The sequence below is a fragment of the Athene noctua genome, chromosome 1, assembly GCF_965140245.1.
Source record: "Athene noctua chromosome 1, bAthNoc1.hap1.1, whole genome shotgun sequence".
Taxonomy (NCBI): Eukaryota; Metazoa; Chordata; class Aves; order Strigiformes; family Strigidae; genus Athene; species Athene noctua.
Window position 1 is genome coordinate 129,265,818 of NC_134037.1, and position 19,956 is coordinate 129,285,773.

Sequence of the window (19,956 nt, forward strand, 5' to 3'; positions counted from 1 at the left end):
AGTACAGATCTATATGAAAAGACAGATTGCACCAAGCCCAAATATCTTGGCCATAATTTTCAGCCAGCTGGGCCAGCAGGGCCTCTTCCTGCTCTGGTTAAAGTCAGCAGCCAAATTTCCATTGCCTTTGCTGGAAATACCTGCAGAGCTTAGCAGCTGTGCCAATCTGCCAGGGGCAGTAAGGCAGGAATAGCAGCCCCATGTGAAACTGCAGCAGGGAATCTGATGTGCATGAAACTCAAACATTCATGCTGGGATCTGGCCAGCGCAGGAAGGGAACAGATGAGAGGTCTCAGCAGCTGCGCTGGCAGGGTAAGAATTATCTCCAAATTGAAATGCTGAAGATCAAGTGCTAAAACTGGTGCAAGTGGTGTGGCTGTACTGGAGTAACCATGTTAGCTGGGAACCTTGATGTTGGCCCTTGAGATCCCAACTGTCCATTCTTCTTTCTTCTTTGCCCATATGCTTTCACCTTAAGCACATCCCTTCCTCTTCCTCTCTGTCTTTCCTAGAACATGTCCACACTGGAGAACGCATGGCCTCCACAGTCAGCAAGCAACATCACCACAGCAAATCACCCCCTCAGTGGATGAACAAGTGGGTGGAATACATGCACAAAAGCACACGTCTTTGTGGCAGAGGGGTTAAAGCAGCAAAGAAGCCACTGAGTCAGGAGACAAGAGACCTCTGAGAGAGACCCTAAGTGGTTGTGTGTGGGTTCATTCTCCTTGGCTGACTGACATCAGGCTCTTTGGGCTCAGAGAGATCTGTTTCTTTCTAAAGGGAAAACTCCTCTAGGGATCTCATTAGCACCATCATGAAAGACAAAGGAACTGGAGGCTGGTGGAGGGGTGATGGTGGGGAGGGAAACAGGACAGAAGCACTGTCAAGCTGCATTTAAACTGTCAGGGAAAGGAGCCTGGGAGTGCTCTGCCCTGTTGGGACAGCCTTGCTGCCCCTGGGAAAGGGCTGCCTCCTTTCCCTGTCTGCGGGGTGAGTGGCTGGGCTGGGGGGGGGCAACGTCCAGGACAGCAGTTGCCCAAAAGCTCAGTCTGAAGCACCTACTTACCCACCTGCACTCCTTGGGCAGTTTTCCCCCTACCAGCTGCCTCCCCCTCCTCCCTGTGCCCTTGCTTTTCCTGGGGTCTGTCCTCCTCTCTTCCATCACTGGCTGGACACTGTTGTTTGTAGGGGGCAGCAGCTCTGGCCAAATTCGTGCCTCTGTAACTGGCAGCAGAAGACAAGGCACCCGCGGCTGTGTTTGCAGTGGTGGGAGGCACGTTGGAGTTGTGTTGGATCCCAGCAGCCCTACGCATTTTAAGCTGATTGCTCCTTGAAAGCTGCTTCCACCTTTCTGAAGACTCCACTGCAAGAAGGAGATGAAGCAGTCTGTCAAAGAGCAATTTAGTGGCTCCAGAACACGGGTAGATTCCCCTCTATTAGACTGAGAAAAGTCACAAAAGCAACACCCAAAAAAAAGCAAAGAACCCACAAAAACAGGAGGGAAAAAGAATCCAACGTAGTTAATTCAAAGCAAAACATCTTAGTTATAACTGCAAATCAGCTTAAGAAATTCAAACAGACATAACTTAGGCCCCCTGTGCTATTGCTCCCCAGAGGTAATATTTGTTGATACAATTTCTTCTATATAGCATCATAAAATGACAAATAGGAATGTGCTTCTTTCAAGTACAGCCTGTTCAAAGCAATTGGTGAGTCTTGCTTGGAACACCTGGCAAAGGAGAGATGCATTCATCTCCCCATGTCTTGAAGAAATTGAGGAGAGATGTTTATGAAGGAAATTAGTAATACAAGCAGTTTGGCTTTCAGCAGACTTGGAAATACATACAGCAGGTTCCAGCACAGGTTTGTAAAATATTAATTAGCAGTGAGTGGGAAAAGTAGTTATGAGTGTTATTCTCTGTGCTGCAGTCTTGTATAACTTAATAAAATTGATTGAACTATAAGATCCCAGTGAAACGTCTCCTAAAATTAAGTGTTTCTCCAGAAATGGAGCTGTTCGTTAGACAGCAGGAATGATCAGGTATTCACAACTCTATGTTTCACCTCCTAACACCAGATAGCTGAGAAGACTGACAGACTCCTCTAAACATTTTGCTTGTTTTGTTACCATTAAAAATCAATGGGATTTTGGATCCTAATTTACCCAGATGAGATCTGCTCTGCTTCTATAAGCACCTAAAATATGAAAATCTGCCATGAAATTATTTGGTTTATTCTAAATTTTATTTAATTAACAGTAAAAGTTTGGAGATGACAAAACTTGGAATTTTCCTAGAAGGTTTCTTTGACTTGCAAGCCCCCCAAGCAAGCTGTAAAACAAAGCAAAAACTACACCAAAGCAGTTGACTTGGCAATGCTGGTAAGAACTACCATTTAACGATCTTCTCCATCCCAAGTGTCTCTTTTAGAACCTGATATATAATTCAAGAACAGAAAATGTATAATTGCAGACAGTAAAGCACAGCTTTAATGACTGACAACCCATCCAGAGAGAGATCAGAAGCTCTGCATGCTCCTGGTTTACCATTTCGAAGGGCTCCCACATGCTGACCAGAGGGACCTGAACTGCAGCACTGCCTGACACCAGCACCCTTCCCATCAAGGCTTCGACAGTGGGAGCCCAGTCCTGCACCCCTCATGCAGCTGTTTCCCTTGGGATTCACTCCTGGTTTCCATAAGCACAGCGCAAAGGAGAATTAGGCCTGCCAAATTCAGAGCAATGCACCAGACCCAGAGCACTTTAAATTCCCCAGGTGGCAGTGACTAAACCCAACTGCTGGGAATGAGTCCTTCCAGTCACCTCTTAATGTCACAGGGCAAGCGAGAGTCACCAAAACCCAAGCCAGGGAACCACTGCATTGAGCCAGTTCCCACTGCAGCCAGTGGTGATCTTGGCAACTAAAACCAGAGGAAGAAAGTTCTGTGTGTTAACAGCAGCAGAGCTTGTTAGAAGAAGCAAACCTTTGCTGTAACCAACTAACACAAGATGATCTCTGCTGGAAAGTAACCATCTCCGTGGTTCAAACACCTGACAGAACATTTTCCCTCATCCACCAACACATTAGGAATCACAAAGTCTCGTGCAGGGCCAACAAAGGTAACAGAGAGTACTCAAGCAATGAGCATTGGCTTCCCCTCTGTGAAAGCTCTGGGCTCAGACCTTATGGTAGCAGAAATCAGCAGAGGCTAATGGGTAGGGAGAGAGCTGGAGAAAGCAGTACTGCCCCTACAGAATCACCCAAGTGACCCACAGTCTTGGGCACGCTGATATGTGAGCTACGCATTTCCTAGGCACTCTGCATGTTACAGCAGGCAGCTATCAGGGCAGCTGGCACCAACTCTGCAGCTTCCCCATGGGCACCTCTGCAGAGCCCCCACTCATGAATCTATTTCATCTTGCTCTTTAACCACCTCATATAGATAGGAAAAAAATCACCAGGCTGCTCAGCTGGTGTGTTTAAAATGTTGGAAACATCACTAAGGTGATAAAGCTTTTTTTCCCCTTTTTTTATCTCTGCTGTTAAAAAGACCCTGCTCAGAAGCCGTATTTCCTGTCTCTCTCATGCACACATGTGCTTTTTCTGTCAAAAAGGCTCACCCGCATTGTACCTATAATCTGTGGGATCATATGTCTGCACACATAACTACTTGGCACACCCATAGAGGCAGAGGCAGTAGCACAGTAGCAGTCAGGTACAGAACAAAATCTTAAATTTCCTCCCCACGTCTGGGGCACACTGTGCCAAGCTCGCTCAATCAGAGTCAACAGCACCTGGCCATCCATGACTGAACAGGGGTTGAATTTCGGCTGGGTTTAGCTGGGCTAGGGATGTAAGTCAATTTAAAAGCCTGGTAAGTATAAATCAGCATGTCTGATGTCCCAGCAACAGACACTGTAACACCCATCACCCATCCCAGCTAGTCAAGGCATTCCAAGCATCACAGATGCTCTTTATGCGGTGCTGCCCTGCAGAGGCCAAGGTGGCAAGGCCTGCTCCAGATGAACCTCTCCACAGAATATGTGGTAGTGAAGGTGGTGCTAAGAGGAACAGTGTCTTTTCAAGAAAGTCACTTCTTTTCAGAGTGAAAGCAAAGCTCCAATGATGGAAACAAACCAGCTTCTTGATCACTTCTCATGTGACGTGTCAGGGCTATGTTCTGTCCATGTTTGTTTCAAGAGGAATCGCAGGACATCATCTGAGAGTCCAGGTGTTCTCTTTCTGTCTTCCAACATGACTTCTTCTTCAGCTGGCTTTGAAAAACAAGCAGTAGTGGGGTGGTTTGGCAAGATCTTACACCCATCTCTGTTCAAGATCACCTGAGCCATTTGCAGGCAACGCGACACATATTTTGTTCCATCCCGGTTTGCTAGCTCTGAAAGCTTCTGTGACAGACATCGTGATGCAGCCTCATAGGTGGGGTCCATCCTGTCTGGCTGTTTTTTGCAATACATTTTGTAGAAGCCATCAAGAGATTTCCTGATGCTGGTATCTTCTGCACTATCTTGTTCATACATCCATGACAACACAGCGTTGTTAGGTTCAGTTGGCTCACACAGCCCTGCTTTTGGATAACATCTCACATTTGCTTCCTCAGAGCCTCCAGCAGAAAAGCTTGAAGGAACTGCAGAGGGTAAAGTGCTCTCTCCTGCAAGCACAAGATCAATGAAACTCATTAGTCACCAGGTCATCACTGTGGCAAATTCTTTTTTTTTGTACCCCTCACTGCAGCCTGGCAAACAGGCTCTGTGCAGGAGTGAGTTAAGTACTGCTTTAAACTTGGCTGGACTGTCAGAGGGGCTTGCTGCATAGATTCATATAAGATGGGCTGGATTTGGGGATCTCACAGTTGTTCCAGCCTCGACCCTCTGCAGTGACTGAACCTACCTGGTGCTATGGACCTCCTGTCTCCTCTCAGTCATACTTTCAAAGAGATGGAAATTGGGATCTGCTGCTGCTGGAGATGACAGCTGACCCACAGGGAAGCCTAGCTTGCAGCTGAAGCAGTTCTGCCTCTCAGTTTTCCCCCTTCATCCTCAGGTCTAACCCTTCCCTTTTCATAGTTCTCAATTTTAATTCTACAGCACAATGTGCAGTGCTGTCCTCCAGCTTTCAGCCAGATCTAGAGACTCCAAACCAACACTGTTACAGTGACTGCACAGAGTTTGGGAATGGAACCTTGAAAAGGAGACCTTGTGCTTCCTGTGAAGTCCCATTTTTGCAGCCCAGCTGCACTAAACAGTGTCCCCACATCCTGCAGTAATTTTTACAGATAAAATTTATGTGAAGGCTGAGGACTCATTCTTGTCTAGCTCTTACCCTCTCTCCTTGCTGACCCACATCTCTGGACAACAGTCAGGGCTGTGATTCTCTTCTGCTGCAATGCAATCAAGGGGGCTGGTTTGTACTTGCACATAACTAATATAGCATCAGCACAGAGACACCTGGAAATTACATGACTAGGACGATCAGCAAGCCACACACAACTTCTAGTAGGAAAAGACTCCATAAAGAGAACATGAATTGGGCTCTGGTACCTATAGAGTGCCTCTAACTGCAACCTCATCTCTGAGCCCGCCATGCCAGCCTATTTGCCAAGCACCTGAGTCACCAACAAGAAAATGTTCCAGGGCTTAGACAGAGATTGCACAGCCGTTATCTGCAAGTTACATAAGCAGGATGCAGGGAGACAGAAAACAGCTTGGTCTTTTCTTATTCTGTGAAAGATGGAAGCAGAGCACAGTTCTTCATTTTGTTAAGAGACCATGTTCAAAGGGAAACTCAGTGCAGTGGCAGAAGGCTGTTCTTTCCCACCCAGTACACAATGAGCTACCCTCCCCTTCCTGAGTGGTCAGAGATTCATTAAAATGAAATGAGGGTGTCTGATCAGCCATACTGTACATTGCCTCTTTCTTCCTACCCCTACTTTCTATCTTTGATCTTTCTTTTCCATTTCACTTCCTCTCCGATTCTACAATTTTAAATAGTTTTCCTCCTCTTGCAATGTGTCGTTTCCAATGCAGTACAAAGAAAAGGTGAGTGACCTCCTTTTAACACTGATATATGCCATCAGAGTTAATTAAAGAGAACAGGTCCATTTTGCCTCAATAATCTCTCTGCCTTGGTGCCTACGTTAAGTCAGAATTGAAGCCTCATGCATCTCTGATAATTCAATCAAGCGGCACTTACACTCTGACTCCTGTGCCAATGCAAACCTCTGTGCCATTCTGACATCTTGTTACTTCTTACACGCAGCTCACAGCCATATTTTATAAAAGAGCAGCAGCTGCCTTCAGCTACAAATCTCAGCCCCACATGATCCAGGCAGCACAAAATCCTGTTGTTTTCATAGTGTCAGGGGAGACCTTTGCAATGCTGTTCTGCCCTTCTGTGATCTTAGATTGGATATTAGGAGAAATTTCTTAACCGAAAGGGTTGTCAACCACAGGAACAGGCTGCCCAGGGAAGTGGTTGAGTCACCATCCCTGGAGGTATATAAAACATGCATACATGTGGCACTTACGGAAGCGGTTTTTCAGTGGACTTGGCAGCATTACGTTTACAGTGAGACTCGATGATCTTAAAGGCCTTTTCCAACTTAAATGATTCTACTCTATTCTATTCTCTTGTATTATAAGCCAGTATGATCTCTAAAGCAGTTATCCTCTGTTGAAGCACAATCCACCAAAGAAGTGACCAGTAAGTATTTCAAGGGTATATTTTGGGGTTTGATTATTCAAAAAGTACTCCATTATACTATTGGGAGAAGAGCTTTCTTTCAGTTACTGATTCAAATTGATGTACCTCTCCTTTTCAACAGTAGACCTGACCCTCATAGTGGATTAGTTTTCCAGCAGAGCCTTCTTAAGGCAAGACATGAAAAGTTAAGACACAGAATTCCCAGAACCAATCTATATCCCACAAAGTTGCAACTTTCCTCAGCTTTCCTGACAACTTCCCAATACCTTCTCAAACTATGTGCTAAGACTGATCTTTGCAAATACACTCAAACCTTTTCTTCCCTAAATACATCAGTCGAGGTAGAGGTCCTTTGTTGACATCCTCTAAAAAGCTGATACTGCTGTTGTCATGCACAAATTTCCTGAATGATTTATGAACCACAGGGCACAAGCCCAGTGGCTGGATGCCTGCAGGGTCCAGAAAGAGCTTCTCGGCTGGGGCACACATACAGCACACAAGCACGCCATGTAGGCCAGCAAACGTGCTGCTAAAGGCAAAGGCAGCATTAAATTAATCAATCCCTTTCCCTCTCCATGCACCTGCACTCCTTGAGAAAGACAGGATTCTCTAATAACACGCAGCAGTGTTGCTTCAAAGTTTAGACCTCTCTGGCCAGCTCTCAGCAGCAGGAAAAATGTAGTTTTGTAAACTCTTTATCCTTCCATGGCAAACTTAACAACACAGTTGTCACACACCCTTGTTCTGGCTTGGCCCAACACCCACAGAAGTCAATGCAAAGATGAGCAGGGCTAAAAAACTCATGCTCCATTCACCTGCAATGACGTTTCATCACCACAGAATCTGGCTCAAATTATTTTTAGCTGTTTTCACTCATTTATTCTACCAAGTGTGTTAAAGGGGGAAAAAAACAACAAAAAAAGCCCCACAAATCTGAAGCAGGTAATTACTCATGTCTTGATTTCATTCTCACATGATGGATGATCATCAGTAAGAATGTATATTATTTCATCTGCGCCTCCACTCCATGCTAATTGAAGTTCTGCATTTGCTGCTTATTAGTAAAAGACCCGGGGGCTGATAAAAGGATATTCTTTGTGTTTATAAACCTGCTGATGAAAATTTAAAGTCTCCATCTGGTACAAGCACATCACCTACCGCCTGAAGCACATAACCAAATCCTGCTTTGGACCTGGGCCACTTTCAGTGATGAAACAACTCTGCAATACTATTACTTGCACTTCTACAAACGCAGTGCACATAGTGGTTTGAGTCTCCACAAAACTGTGTTCAAGCACATGCAGTCAGAGTGTAAAATAAGACATCCCTCAAACAGCAGGGCTTTCTGCAGGATTTCTGGGTGAAGAAATCCCCCCCAGTTCAGGTGGGCAGTGATCCCTGAAGCTGCTGGTGCTTCACTAGAGCTAGTGTTGTGATCTCTGACTCTGTCCCTGTCAGGGGCTTAGCTGGGTGCCAGCAGCTGCTAATTCTCTAGTTATATCTGCAGCTGGATTTTTCCAAGCTTCCTGCCCTCTCCCACATCACCTGACTGCCTCCCAGGAACCCTGCATGTAGCATGTGTGATTCCCCTCCTGCTCCATACACAAAGGCCCATCCTATTATGAGGGTCTGTAAGATTTATACTGCAGATCTGAGCATGGGAGAGCTAAACCACAGTGTTTTGTCATCAGCAGTTCTGTGAAAAGGGCAATTACATCACTTGTTTTAGGGCAGGAATCATTCGCTTAGGAATGACTCATTCCTGGCACAGATGGAGCTTGAGACCAAGCCCACCAAAATTAATGCCAATCCCATACCCACTCCAGAGCTGCTCTGGTGCTCTTGGGTGTTAGACACTACTGGAGCAGCCACATTCAACAAGGGCAGCAAGCCCTGTCTCTAAATGGTTCAAGTCCTTGACCCCTTTCAGCCATCTGATTGACCACATACTGTGGATGGATAACTTGGAACAAGGGCTGAATTTCGCTGGGTGCCTCTATTGTGCCACCCTCAAGAACCAAGAAAGCTATGAGACTGAGAAAATCAAGTTGTTGGGTTTTTTTTCTTAACATAACTAAGTTAATCTGGAGACATACAAATTGCCCTTATGTTCGCAGTACTGACTGAAGGTCAACCAGATTTTGGTTAGATGATGCTAGAGCACATCCCTGTTGTAAAGTCAATGATAGGACTGTTATCCAGAGTATCTCAGGGTGACAGAGATTGTTTAGATACTCAGCACTGAGATGGTGTACTGTGAAAACACATGTCTGCTTCTTGCTACAGCCATCCTGCCAGCTGCAAAGGCCCAAAGAGACCATTAGGATCAGCTTGTCTGAAGAAATGTCCCTGAACAAAGATTACCAGAGAACTGAGCAACACAACAGTGGAAAGGAAAAACAAAGGAAAGGAGAGAGATACATGAGAGAGAAACTCTATCCCTGGGTGAGACTATCCCAAAAGTCACCAATATTTTACTCACTCTCGCTGGGAGTAGATGGGACTGAGCATAACTGAATACAGCCATTTTTTCAGAGTAGCTGAAAAGCAGAAGCAGGAGACATGTTCTAGCTGGGGAGACAAACTCCAGCTATGGACTCCCATGTCAGAGCTTAAACTCTGCCTTGCCCAAGGTATCACCATGATTTTATGCCAAGTTCAAGACCTGCAAGAGACCACAGATACTGCCTCTTGGCACATTGCAGTTAATCAGTGTTCCTAAACTTTTCCTCAAAGAAGACAGAAGACTCTCCTCTGTCGGTCACAAAATGAGCCACTCTTGCCCTGGACACCTCACCTGCCCTGGACACTGCCACCTTTACCTCAGTGTGCTCTTTCTACCCATGAGTCTTCTCCCCACCGTGACTTTTTACAGTTAAAGTCAACACATTCTTGACTTCCATGGGGAATGATGAGTCATACAAGAAGACAAAAGTTAACAGTTATTTCGGTTGATGGTACCCATTAAAAAAGGTCTCACAGATTGTATCCTTTTTCTTTTCCCATCAACCTGCCAGGATGTACCTGGAGTGAAAGCAATCATCTGCAAATAAAAAAGGGTCCCAAATTTTGCGGTTGCTATTAAGTGATAAGACAAGTGAACACAGCTGTCAACCCTGAGGCTTGCTACAGCGCTCTCACCACTCCTAGAAAATTTCTTCTTGCCTCTCCATCAGACATGTCCATATGGCATGGGAAAACTCAAGCAGAGGTGATAGTATTTGTGCTTGAGCAAAGCTCCCAACTGACAGCAAATCTGTGCCAAACCACATCATTTGGGGGACACATCTATCTGCACAGAAAGCAATAACAGGTCCCATGTCACAGCAGAACTCCCTACATGCCCACGCACCTTACAACTACATGTGTTGAGCACTCGAGACAGCTAATGCAGAGAAAACCACCTTTTTTTTTTTCTTTCCATGTGGCCAGTTTTCAGTGGGAGTGCACATATCATCATGGTAATGCAACTCCACTCTGCTCTGAAAGTAAAGAAGAAATTGAAGGAGAATTGAGCAGGAGCTCATTATACCCCAATCTCACATAGCACCTTAGCCTGCTAATAACTGCATACCAGAGTGCTCAGGCATTGCAAAGCTACATATTCTGGGACCAAATCCTATTGCACTTACTTGCATTAATAAAATTTCCATTGATTACAAAAGTTAAAAACACATGTGTGAATTGCTGATTACATCCCTTTACATGAACTGGAATATATTTGCATCGTACAATTTACATTACTAAAATTGGAAAAGCACCAAAAAAACAAGTATCATTCTGCTGTACAAACACTTATCACTGAGTAAATCACAGATCCTAAAGCCTTTCTTGTATTGCAGAATTATGGTAGAGTTCACAGTTTCTTTGCACACATCTCTACCTAGCAGAAAACAGCTGTTTTCTTCTTGCATCTTTGTCTGGGAAACCTTCCAACATTGAAAACAAAGGAAAAAGAGCATTTTCAATTACATTATCATTCAAAAATAATGTTGTAAGCAGAGAAAAATTTGTTCCTTGTGGGTATTTAAATTGTGAACTGAAAGTGAAAATAAGAATATAATAAGCCTTGCTACTTTGCTGTCTCCCTGATGCCTTCTCATGTCATAATATGCAGTAGCTCACAAGACAGTATCTGTGAGAGTCTGCTTTACACATGACAGAACTAGGTATATTCTTCATCTATAAGCCCACAGAAGAGGCACATGTCACTGTGTCTGACTGCTGAGGAGCCATCCAGGATCTCTGCAAATGCTGGCTGCTCTGTCAGGAGACCTGGAGGAGGTGAGTGTGGGAGGGTGGGTGAAAGGCAGCAAGAAGGGAAGGAAGAGGCTGGAGGAATTTGGGGTATGGAGTAGAAAAGGCAGTGATGGAGGAATAGCACTGGGTATAGTCCAGTACTGAGTCATGCTCCCTGCTTTTTTCTTCTACCTGCTGCACGTTTGTGGTGTGAAAAGTTGGGGGGACCTTAATTCATGTGTGGTAAGACGTAAGCAGTTATTCTGGGGAAGCATAAACACTTCCTTTTCTGTCCAACTCCCTTAGGAATTTGAAATTCAGGAAAAATAAAAAGCCTGGCAAACGGTAAAGTGCTTCTGAAATGCAATAAGCAGGCACTGCACATCCCCCTAGACACTCTTCCAAATGTCACACTTGGTAATAAGCTCTGCCCTGCTCCAAAAGCTGATGCTGCTGCTGCGCCATCCTTTTAAGACAGCTGGAAAACTCAGCTAAATGTAATCCTTCAGAGATTGCACTAGTTAAACACACTGGATTTAATAAACAACAGTGTAAGTCAGCTACAATATGAACTCCTTAATTATTACTTAATAATTAATGCTCTTTATTTGCTGAAAGCCAAGAGATAAGCACCGCTGTCAACTGACAAACCTGCTCCTAAGCAACCAGGCCCCACAGTCTAGGGCCACAGGTATGGGCAGAAGCATCATCATCATCATAAACACCATCACTTGCAGCTGTGCCCCAGGAGCCTGCTGTTGACATATCCTCCCTCAGCCAGGCCTCAGAGCAATAGCCGTTGGACGCAACTGTCTGTGAACAGCTGCTCTAAGTGCAACAGCACAGAGGAACATCCCTCGCTGCAAAGATCCCAGGTATCTCTGAAGAGATGGGCAGGAACATAACTGGGGTGCGTGAGATTATATTTTTACAAGGCAAGTTCTTGCCTTGGAGCTCATCACCATTCTAAAAATAGAAACAGCAAAGCTAAGAACTCTTCAAATATGTATAGTTAGAGTGGTTTAATTTGCATGATTCTGTAGACAGTAAAAACCCCTAAAGCATCCTATTTGTTTCGAATTGTGATTTTAGAAAAGCTTCTTAAGGTCTAAGGTTAAAAACTATCAAGAGTAACCTTTCTCTGGAATATAAATAATAAAAAAACCTGTGTATGTAGCTGGACCCATTAACTGTCAATTGAAGTTATTATCCAGCTGATGAGGGCATCAAGGGGCTATTAAACTGCAGCTATCTGCTGCTTTTCTACTACACATACAGTCTTGAGAACTGACAGCCAGATTTACCTTGTCTATGTAACACCAATTTCCAAAAAGAAACTCTGACAAGGATTCTTAAGCTAACTGCTCAGGTTCCAATTAGGCAATAGAAGAGTGCAGGGAAGTGACTGCAAGAATAGCACCATGCATGGTCATATGCAGACACAGCAGTGCCGTGCTAGACCAGCCTCTCCTTAGCCACAGCAAAACATCCCAATGGGCTTTCAATCTCTGACAGACAGGATCCCCAAGCCAAGCCTCTGACTTATCTGTAGGTGAAAGTAAAAACCATCCTCTCATGTCAAGTCCCTTACTCACCAGGATCACAGCGTTACTCTGCCCACAGTGAGGATTCACACCATTTGAGTCAAGTTTGACTCCCTTCCTCCTGTGAGCACTCAGAAGCCTTTTATTAAAAAGGTAACTTTTTCCTTCTTTTAATCAGTAACTTGCAGTATTGCTTTTCTATACATGGAAGGCTCTAATTTAGACCCAGATCATATTTGTCTTTAAGGTCATTCTATTTCAGAATAAAAGCAAAAGTCTGCTGCTTGAAACCAGTGAGAAACAATTCTGCCTGCCTGATTTGCACTGCTTAAGATCTGTAAAGAATTTTATGAAGGAAAACTGGGATTTGTGCTTTATGGTGCCTGAAGGAGCTTTCTCACTTTATTCACATTGCACAACTAAAGCAAATGGTAGTTGTTTCCTTTCATATTTTTTTTCTGCCTAAAAATGATAAATTCCAGTCTTCTCTGTTCTCATTTTTCCAGCTGACTCTATAGAGTCAGGTCTTCATGAACTGTTACGTTTCTGACATAAGAAGAATTTCCCAAAGTACCCTAATTAACTAAGAGGGAAGGAATTTTCTTTCAGCCCCTGGATTCAATCACTAGCTAGGTAACTCCAGAATTTGGAAAAGGATTTACTATACCCACTTCTTTAGCTAAGAGCTGAGAAAGTTCTTTGGGAGCCTGAGTGATCCAAGGACACCTCTGGAAGAGACAAAGAGGGACGGATGAAAGAAAACATTTCTCACAGTTCTAAGGTAAAAGACGAGCAGGGAAAAATCCTTCCTGCTTCTGACAAGACACACAAAGGAAAGGTAATGTACTTCTAGTCATTCTGCAGATGTAGTCATGCAGAACTGATGAAGCTGTGAGCTGAAATTAAAAGAGGACTTCTATCTGAATGACAATTAGTGATCATAGACAAGTTTAGCAAAAAAAATCTGTAAGAGTTATTAAATCCCACTCTTGAGGGCTTTAACAGGCAGCACATTGTATGCTGTGGAGACCCGTTTTGGAGGATGGGGATGAAATAAAGAGAAGGAAACTGCCTCTTTTTTTTAAATATTCAGTAATGGCCACTGCCAATGACAGGAAGCAATTCTAGATTACAAGTATTACTAAGTAAGATAATATCACTATATTTGCAAGTATTAAAAAGAAAACAAAACCCAAAACATTATCCTTTCTTGATAAGTATTTTCTCTTTCAGTCACACATTTTCAGTACTCAAGAGAACTGACAATCTTCAGCTGATGCTTTTGGCAAGAATAGGAATAAGCAGACAGGTCTCACTGGGGATCAGTAGCTCAAATTTCAACATTAGTTTACAAAAATTCTACATTCTGCATCTCCTTGTAGAGTAACATGCATGACAGTTTGCCTGGAAAAAACAGAATATGATGCTGTTCATGCAGCTAAAATAGAAGAGGAAGAGCCTGTAATGACAGTATTTATTAAGAAGAACAGACTAGAAGACCAAAATAGAGAAAATTTAGCAAAATATTTGCTTTATTATGGGTTTGCTTTATCATTTGCTTTATTACAGGTTTGGGGGATTGTTTGGTGTACACTGCCTGCCCTTGCATTACAACACTTGAAAGTCAAATTCATTACAGTGTTAGCACCTACAAACATACGTACAGTTTACATCGCAGAGATTCACATACATTTTCAGCTCTGCTTCCAACCAGCTATGCACAGCTGTGGACACAAGGACATGAGAATCATAGGCAGAAAGGCAGTTTCTAGACAAGAAAATACTGGAAAGGAAGATATTTTTTAAGCATCCTTCTTGAATTGTAGATTAAATTATACTACTTGTCAATATTTTTTAGCAAGAGAGTTATGACCTATAATACTATCATTAGCCATCTTCATGGGAGGCCCTGCACTTTGGAGGCCTGAATCCTGATGTGGAATTGAGGCCTGGGAACAACAGGGCACCTGCTGTAAAACAGCTGCTGTGAGGAAGAGAAAATGCTCTAGAAACTGTGGAAGTTGAAAACTGAGTCAGATAAACCAGATGAAAGCAGAGGTTGACTTAAATATAACTTCCACCCCACTCTTTACCCTCTCCAACCTGCACACTTGCATGTGTCTTAGTCAAATGCATTGTGTTAGTTTGTTCAACTTTCTACCAATGTATTATTTAGGTTCAGATCCCAAATCAGTGAATTGATTTTCAGAAGTGCTGAATACACAGATGCTCTCACCAAATTTAAAAGAAGCCATAGAGATTTTAGTTGTTTTGAAGACAGTGTCATCTAAGCTTTAGCTGTACTAACGCTTCAGCAGCAGATCAAGTTGTACAACAGAAAAACAAGAGAAGTACCTTTTGATTCTCAGATTTTATGGTGCGGATCTTTCATTTTTGTCCAAGACCAAAAGCATGAGTGTGAGAATACCATAAGAAATGCTTACAGATTAACTGTTTCTCTAGATGTGACAGAAATAGCTGAATATGTGTAGTCTGGCCCTTTTCATATCAAAGTTCTTTAGTCAGGATTGATCTTTCACTAAGAACAATGGAGGAACACTTGCAGAGGTGGTTTCCTGAATCTACTTGCAATAAGATGATTCTAAAAACATGCTTCTGTCTGTGACATGCTCCTGAAAATATACTGCATGTCAGAGAAGCACAGAAAGGCTTGCATTTCTTTTAGAAGTAGAAAAAAAACCCCTACAAAGATATAATCTTTAAAAGCATAGGCAACTAGCAGGTACAAAGGTAAAGAAATCTACTAATAATTCTGGTGAAGATTTGAAGGTAGAGTGAGGCATTTTCTCAGTCTCCTTTCAGGCCTGACATGGCTGCACACATAGAACAGGCTGTGCAGAGGTAGTCAGCCCAGAGTGCCCTGGCACAGGAAGGACAGACCTAGGGCTCTGTCCTCTCCCCAGCCCTACTGTGTGGGATGTGGAATCACACAGCTTGGGGCTGTTTTTTTCTGCAATGCCAGAGGAAGCTTGTGCATCATATATTGATCAAGAATGAAAAAGACTCAAAAATAAGAATGGAAGCAAGATACCAATCTTCACCTATCAGCCTTCAACAGGCTAATAAATGAAACATCCTCATATTGAAGAAACCAGAAAGTCAGATATATCAAACAGTAATCAAGGACATTTTCAAGAGACAGAAAATGCAATTTCAACAGAATACAATGAAAAGCAAGATAAACAAGTTTAATAACTTGGAGGTATTTGTTCATCACTAGTCTGTGACATTTTGGCCTGCCGCTTTAAAAGTACACTGAATAAACATTTGAGCCATCTAGTTTTGCTGCAGTATTACTTGAAATCAAGTAATGAGCAGAAAGATTATTGGACTAGAATGATAGGCACACTTACAGACCATTCACAAATGCCGGACGCTTGAGAACCACAAGAGCTTATTCTTAATTATCTACATGCTGTTTTAGGAATCACTGAAAATCTCTTCCATCAGAACCAGCTTGATAGAAAATTAGGTTTTAAACAGAAGTGTTTTGCCGTCTAATCAGTCAGCTTTCTTCAGGAATTGCTGTGTTGCTAATAAGCTACGCACGTGAAAACTGAAATCAGAAATGTTTATCACATAAGAAATGCATTGGGAGTGAATCCTCAGGCCCTTAATGAGCTGCATTCACCTGCCAAGGTTTTCTCAGGTGGTGTGGTTGTGGGACTCTGTATGCCTCTGAATGGACTGAAAAAAACAGAAGGGCAGAGCAGAAAGGAGAAAGTCCTTAAAAAGGAGTATGACTTTAAAAGCTAAAAAAGGAAAATAATCACTGAGCAAGCAACTACAGCAGTCTTCATTCCTACCTTCTCACTTTGTCCTCTCAGCCAGCCATGAGAAAGGCTTGGCAATGCAGGCATTTCCCTGCTATAATTCAGCTTTGCCCTTGAAGGCCAAACTTTAAAAGGTTTCAGTCACTCCAGATTTGTTTGCATCCCTTTAGCTGGCTGCATAGCATATTAGTCCTGCTTTTTAAGAAATTCTCTTAGCCCTGAGCAGATCTGGGTGCACTCAAACCTCTTAATTCTGCCCCAGACCAAACATTTCACCTGAATTATCAGGAGATACAATTCTGGGTAAACTATGAAGGCCAGTGAGAGCCCAAATCCTGTTTAAAAAGCAAACAAAACAAACCTCCGTGTCGCCCATCCCATATTATTACCCACTGCAATTCTGCACCAGGATGGCTCTGATGTGAAGCTGCACAGACTTTATCAGGCAAGAGTGTGTGTGTGAACCACTTGCTTGGATAGTTTTTCAGTAACGCCTTCAACTACTGACGAACTGTGGTTAGTGGTAGTTACTGCAACCACATAACGTTTGTTCACTACACTTTTATAACATAGATGTTTTTAAGCCACACAAGAGATACTAAGACCTTGCATTACCACACGTAACTTGAAAACATTTTGTGACATTCACAAATACTTGTGAAAGTTAATTTGTCCCTGCAAAACAAGGCAAATAAAATGACTGATAAGCCAGAGAAAGTTAGGGCAATTCAAATGTTCCTGTATTAAAGGAAATGTTTTTCACCCACCTTAGGCCATGAGATTGCCTAACTGAAAATACCTACTTCATTCAAAAACAATCACACAAGTAGCAAGGTAGGGAAAAAACCCAAAACTCCTTTTAAAAGTATGAGAGTTAGGGTTTACTGCAGAGATCTATATACACTGTAACGTGTGTTTTTCATAATCCATCTGATATTTGTATGTGTAAATATTTGCACCATTTACAAATAGTAAAGGACAACACCCTGACTATTTTTCAAGGTGATCTGAGAGCATTCGTATGACTTCCAACAGAGTAGTAAGATGAATTATGATCATGTTTGTTTAGAATTTGTTCTCTGAATACAGGCCAGAGAGACTCTAGAAACAGACACTCAGATATTGGGAAACACCAGTAAGTTCAGAATTTGTAGCTTATTGACCAGGCTCTTAAAATTCCCTGGCTCTTTTTTCAAGTGTGAAGCAACCAATGTTATGGGGGCAATTAGCAATTCCCATTGCTCTTTTGTCATCTGAATGAGAACTCAGGTCTCCACATGCAACTTCCCCTCTCTCCAAAACATCAGAGGGGAAAAAAAAGACAAGAAATTAAAACTATGAAAATAAACATGAATAAAGCTGAACAAACAGGCAGTCAATACATAAAACAGTGGTTTGAGTCCTGACAACCAGGGGCTGCAGCACAGGTGCTAAATGCACAAAAACTACGTTCCTAAAACCAACCCACAAACTAAAACCAACCCGGCTCTCCGGGCATGCGACCAGCTTTTGGCACCAGTAATCCCCAATCAGATGGCTTTAGAGGTATCCTTGGACTAGTGATAGGGATTCTTTAAGAAACAACAAATTCCTTCTGTATGGTGGCCTTGCTCAAAGTTGGGTGTTTTTGACTTTGATCTCAACCAGTGAAAATACCTTAGCATCTTGACTTTGGACATCCATTTTAAAGAGCAGGGGGAAGGAGAGCATGCTTGTGAATACTGCTCTACTTGTTGAGAAAGGCTTGCTGACCCATGTGAAAAAATAATCTGAAAAGAGGACATGTTTTGGAATGAGTCTACACTGAAATGGAAGGTAGAGGTGTATATAAATTAAACCCCATCAGGGTGGTATTTAGTTACTTTTAGTACTCTGGGAGCCAGTTAACTAGACAAGGTGAAAAAGCTGTAACAAAGTGGAACGTCTCGCTGAAATGTGGGGCAAAACAGTTACAGAAGCCTGAAAACTTGGTTTAATTAACAAAATAGCTTCACATCCATGGAAGTCATAATTCCTAGGTAAGCAGCACCAACCCAGGCCCTAAAATCCTTCAGGGAGTCTCTGGGAGCAGGTAAGTTTTCCAGACCCACATGCATGGCCTGAACTGCTGGACCACTTCTCAGTGATGGCCAAAAGAGGGTTTGCACCATCTAAAAATTTGGCATGATAGGGCTGTGCAAATTTTGCTGGAACATTTCAGATTTTGCTACTTGTAGTCAAATTATCATGTGGCTAAAATGAATACAGAAAATTAAAGATAATTTTTATCAAACTGTGAAACTCACACATTCTGGCAATGGAAATAGCTGCCAACTTCAGCTATCAAATCTTTTTCAGACAGGTGTTTGAACAATGGAAGTTCATGCATGTTTTAGAATAGCATTTCCTCTTCTTATAAAAATGTCAGTGAATTAAAGACAGGTCACCACTGAGTAGCACTCCTGGCAAACATCAATACAAACATAATTAATAATATTAATCATATTAATATAGCCATTCACCTATTCAAAGGAAAAGGCAAGTACTTATCAAAATGAATGCCTTAATATTGGACATTTTTATCCAGTGATAAAATCAGATACATATGACATGTCTATGATATAAAACAGATCCTTAACAGTGAAGGTAGATTCCATTTTTTAAATAAAATGGGAAGTTTACCACCATTCAATTTCCCATATCTAGGCTGGAGATATTCCTGAGAGCTGTGTTCTAGTACAGGCTAAAGTCTCCCGGCTCTTATTTGAGACTGGCTGGTGGGGTGGGATTTGACAGTCCAGATAACTTAGCTGATCACACACTCAAGTAATTTTCTTTTAATTTTTTTAATCTCAAAAATTTATGATCAGCTTAAGAATTTTGTTTTAAAGGGCCAAAAGAAAACATAATTCAAACAGATTGGATTCTGTGATTGTAGTAAATACATCTGTTTTATTTATAAATAAAGCAGGGAATTCTGAAACAAAGACTTCAGTGAACATTTCCAGCTCAAGTTTTGGGATTCATTTTCACAGGCTACTCAACAGGGGTTTTTTAGATCAAATGTGGACATTTGATGATGGATTGATTACATTACATGAGGATGTAAGTAATTACTTTTTATTCCACTACCTTGACAACTTGCTTCTTTAACCTCTTTTTCTCATAAACCATCCTCAAAACCCCAGTACCCTCTTAAGGGAGGACACTGCTGCAGAGTGTACATATAGACACTTGTGCCTCTTAAAGAAGGTGTAGCTACAGATGTAACAGCGTACCAGAAAATCCTTATATCCAAGAAAGACTTGGACTTGAACATTATTAACTTACAAATAAGATGGGTAGGTGCATTTCACATAAATTAAGTCAGGAATAGCTGTCAGAAAATAAAATTGACAACAGGGGATCCTCAGCTCTGAAGTTTTAAAACCTCTGCAATCGTAGTGCTAGCATCCTTCATTTCCTCCACTCTACTAACAAATACACTTTCCACTTTCACATTCTACTTTCTCTTGGTCACATTCACTGCTAAAGGTTAATCGTGACTCTTAAGACAACAGGAGCTTTATCTAACACTTCCTTTAGCTGGAAAAATGTTTAATGCATTAAGGGCACCAAAAAGGCTGGTGTCCTTGAGTGAGCAACTGAATCAAGATAAAATAAAGGTCACTGAGAATT

The 19,956-nt window shown here is 42.3% G+C and overlaps 1 protein-coding gene across 1 annotated transcript in view; it reads right to left on the minus strand.

Annotated features, from left to right (window-relative positions):
* Positions 1–1,910: 1,910 nt before the first annotated feature.
* The window catches only part of SHLD1 (shieldin complex subunit 1), an 89,823-nt gene continuing 71,777 nt past the window's right edge, over positions 1,911–19,956 (minus strand). Inside the window, exon 10 of the mRNA XM_074928061.1 lies at positions 1,911–4,671. Coding sequence (XP_074784162.1) covers positions 4,151–4,671 — 521 coding nt within the window. The 3' untranslated portion in view covers positions 1,911–4,150. The remainder of the gene's footprint in view (positions 4,672–19,956) is intronic.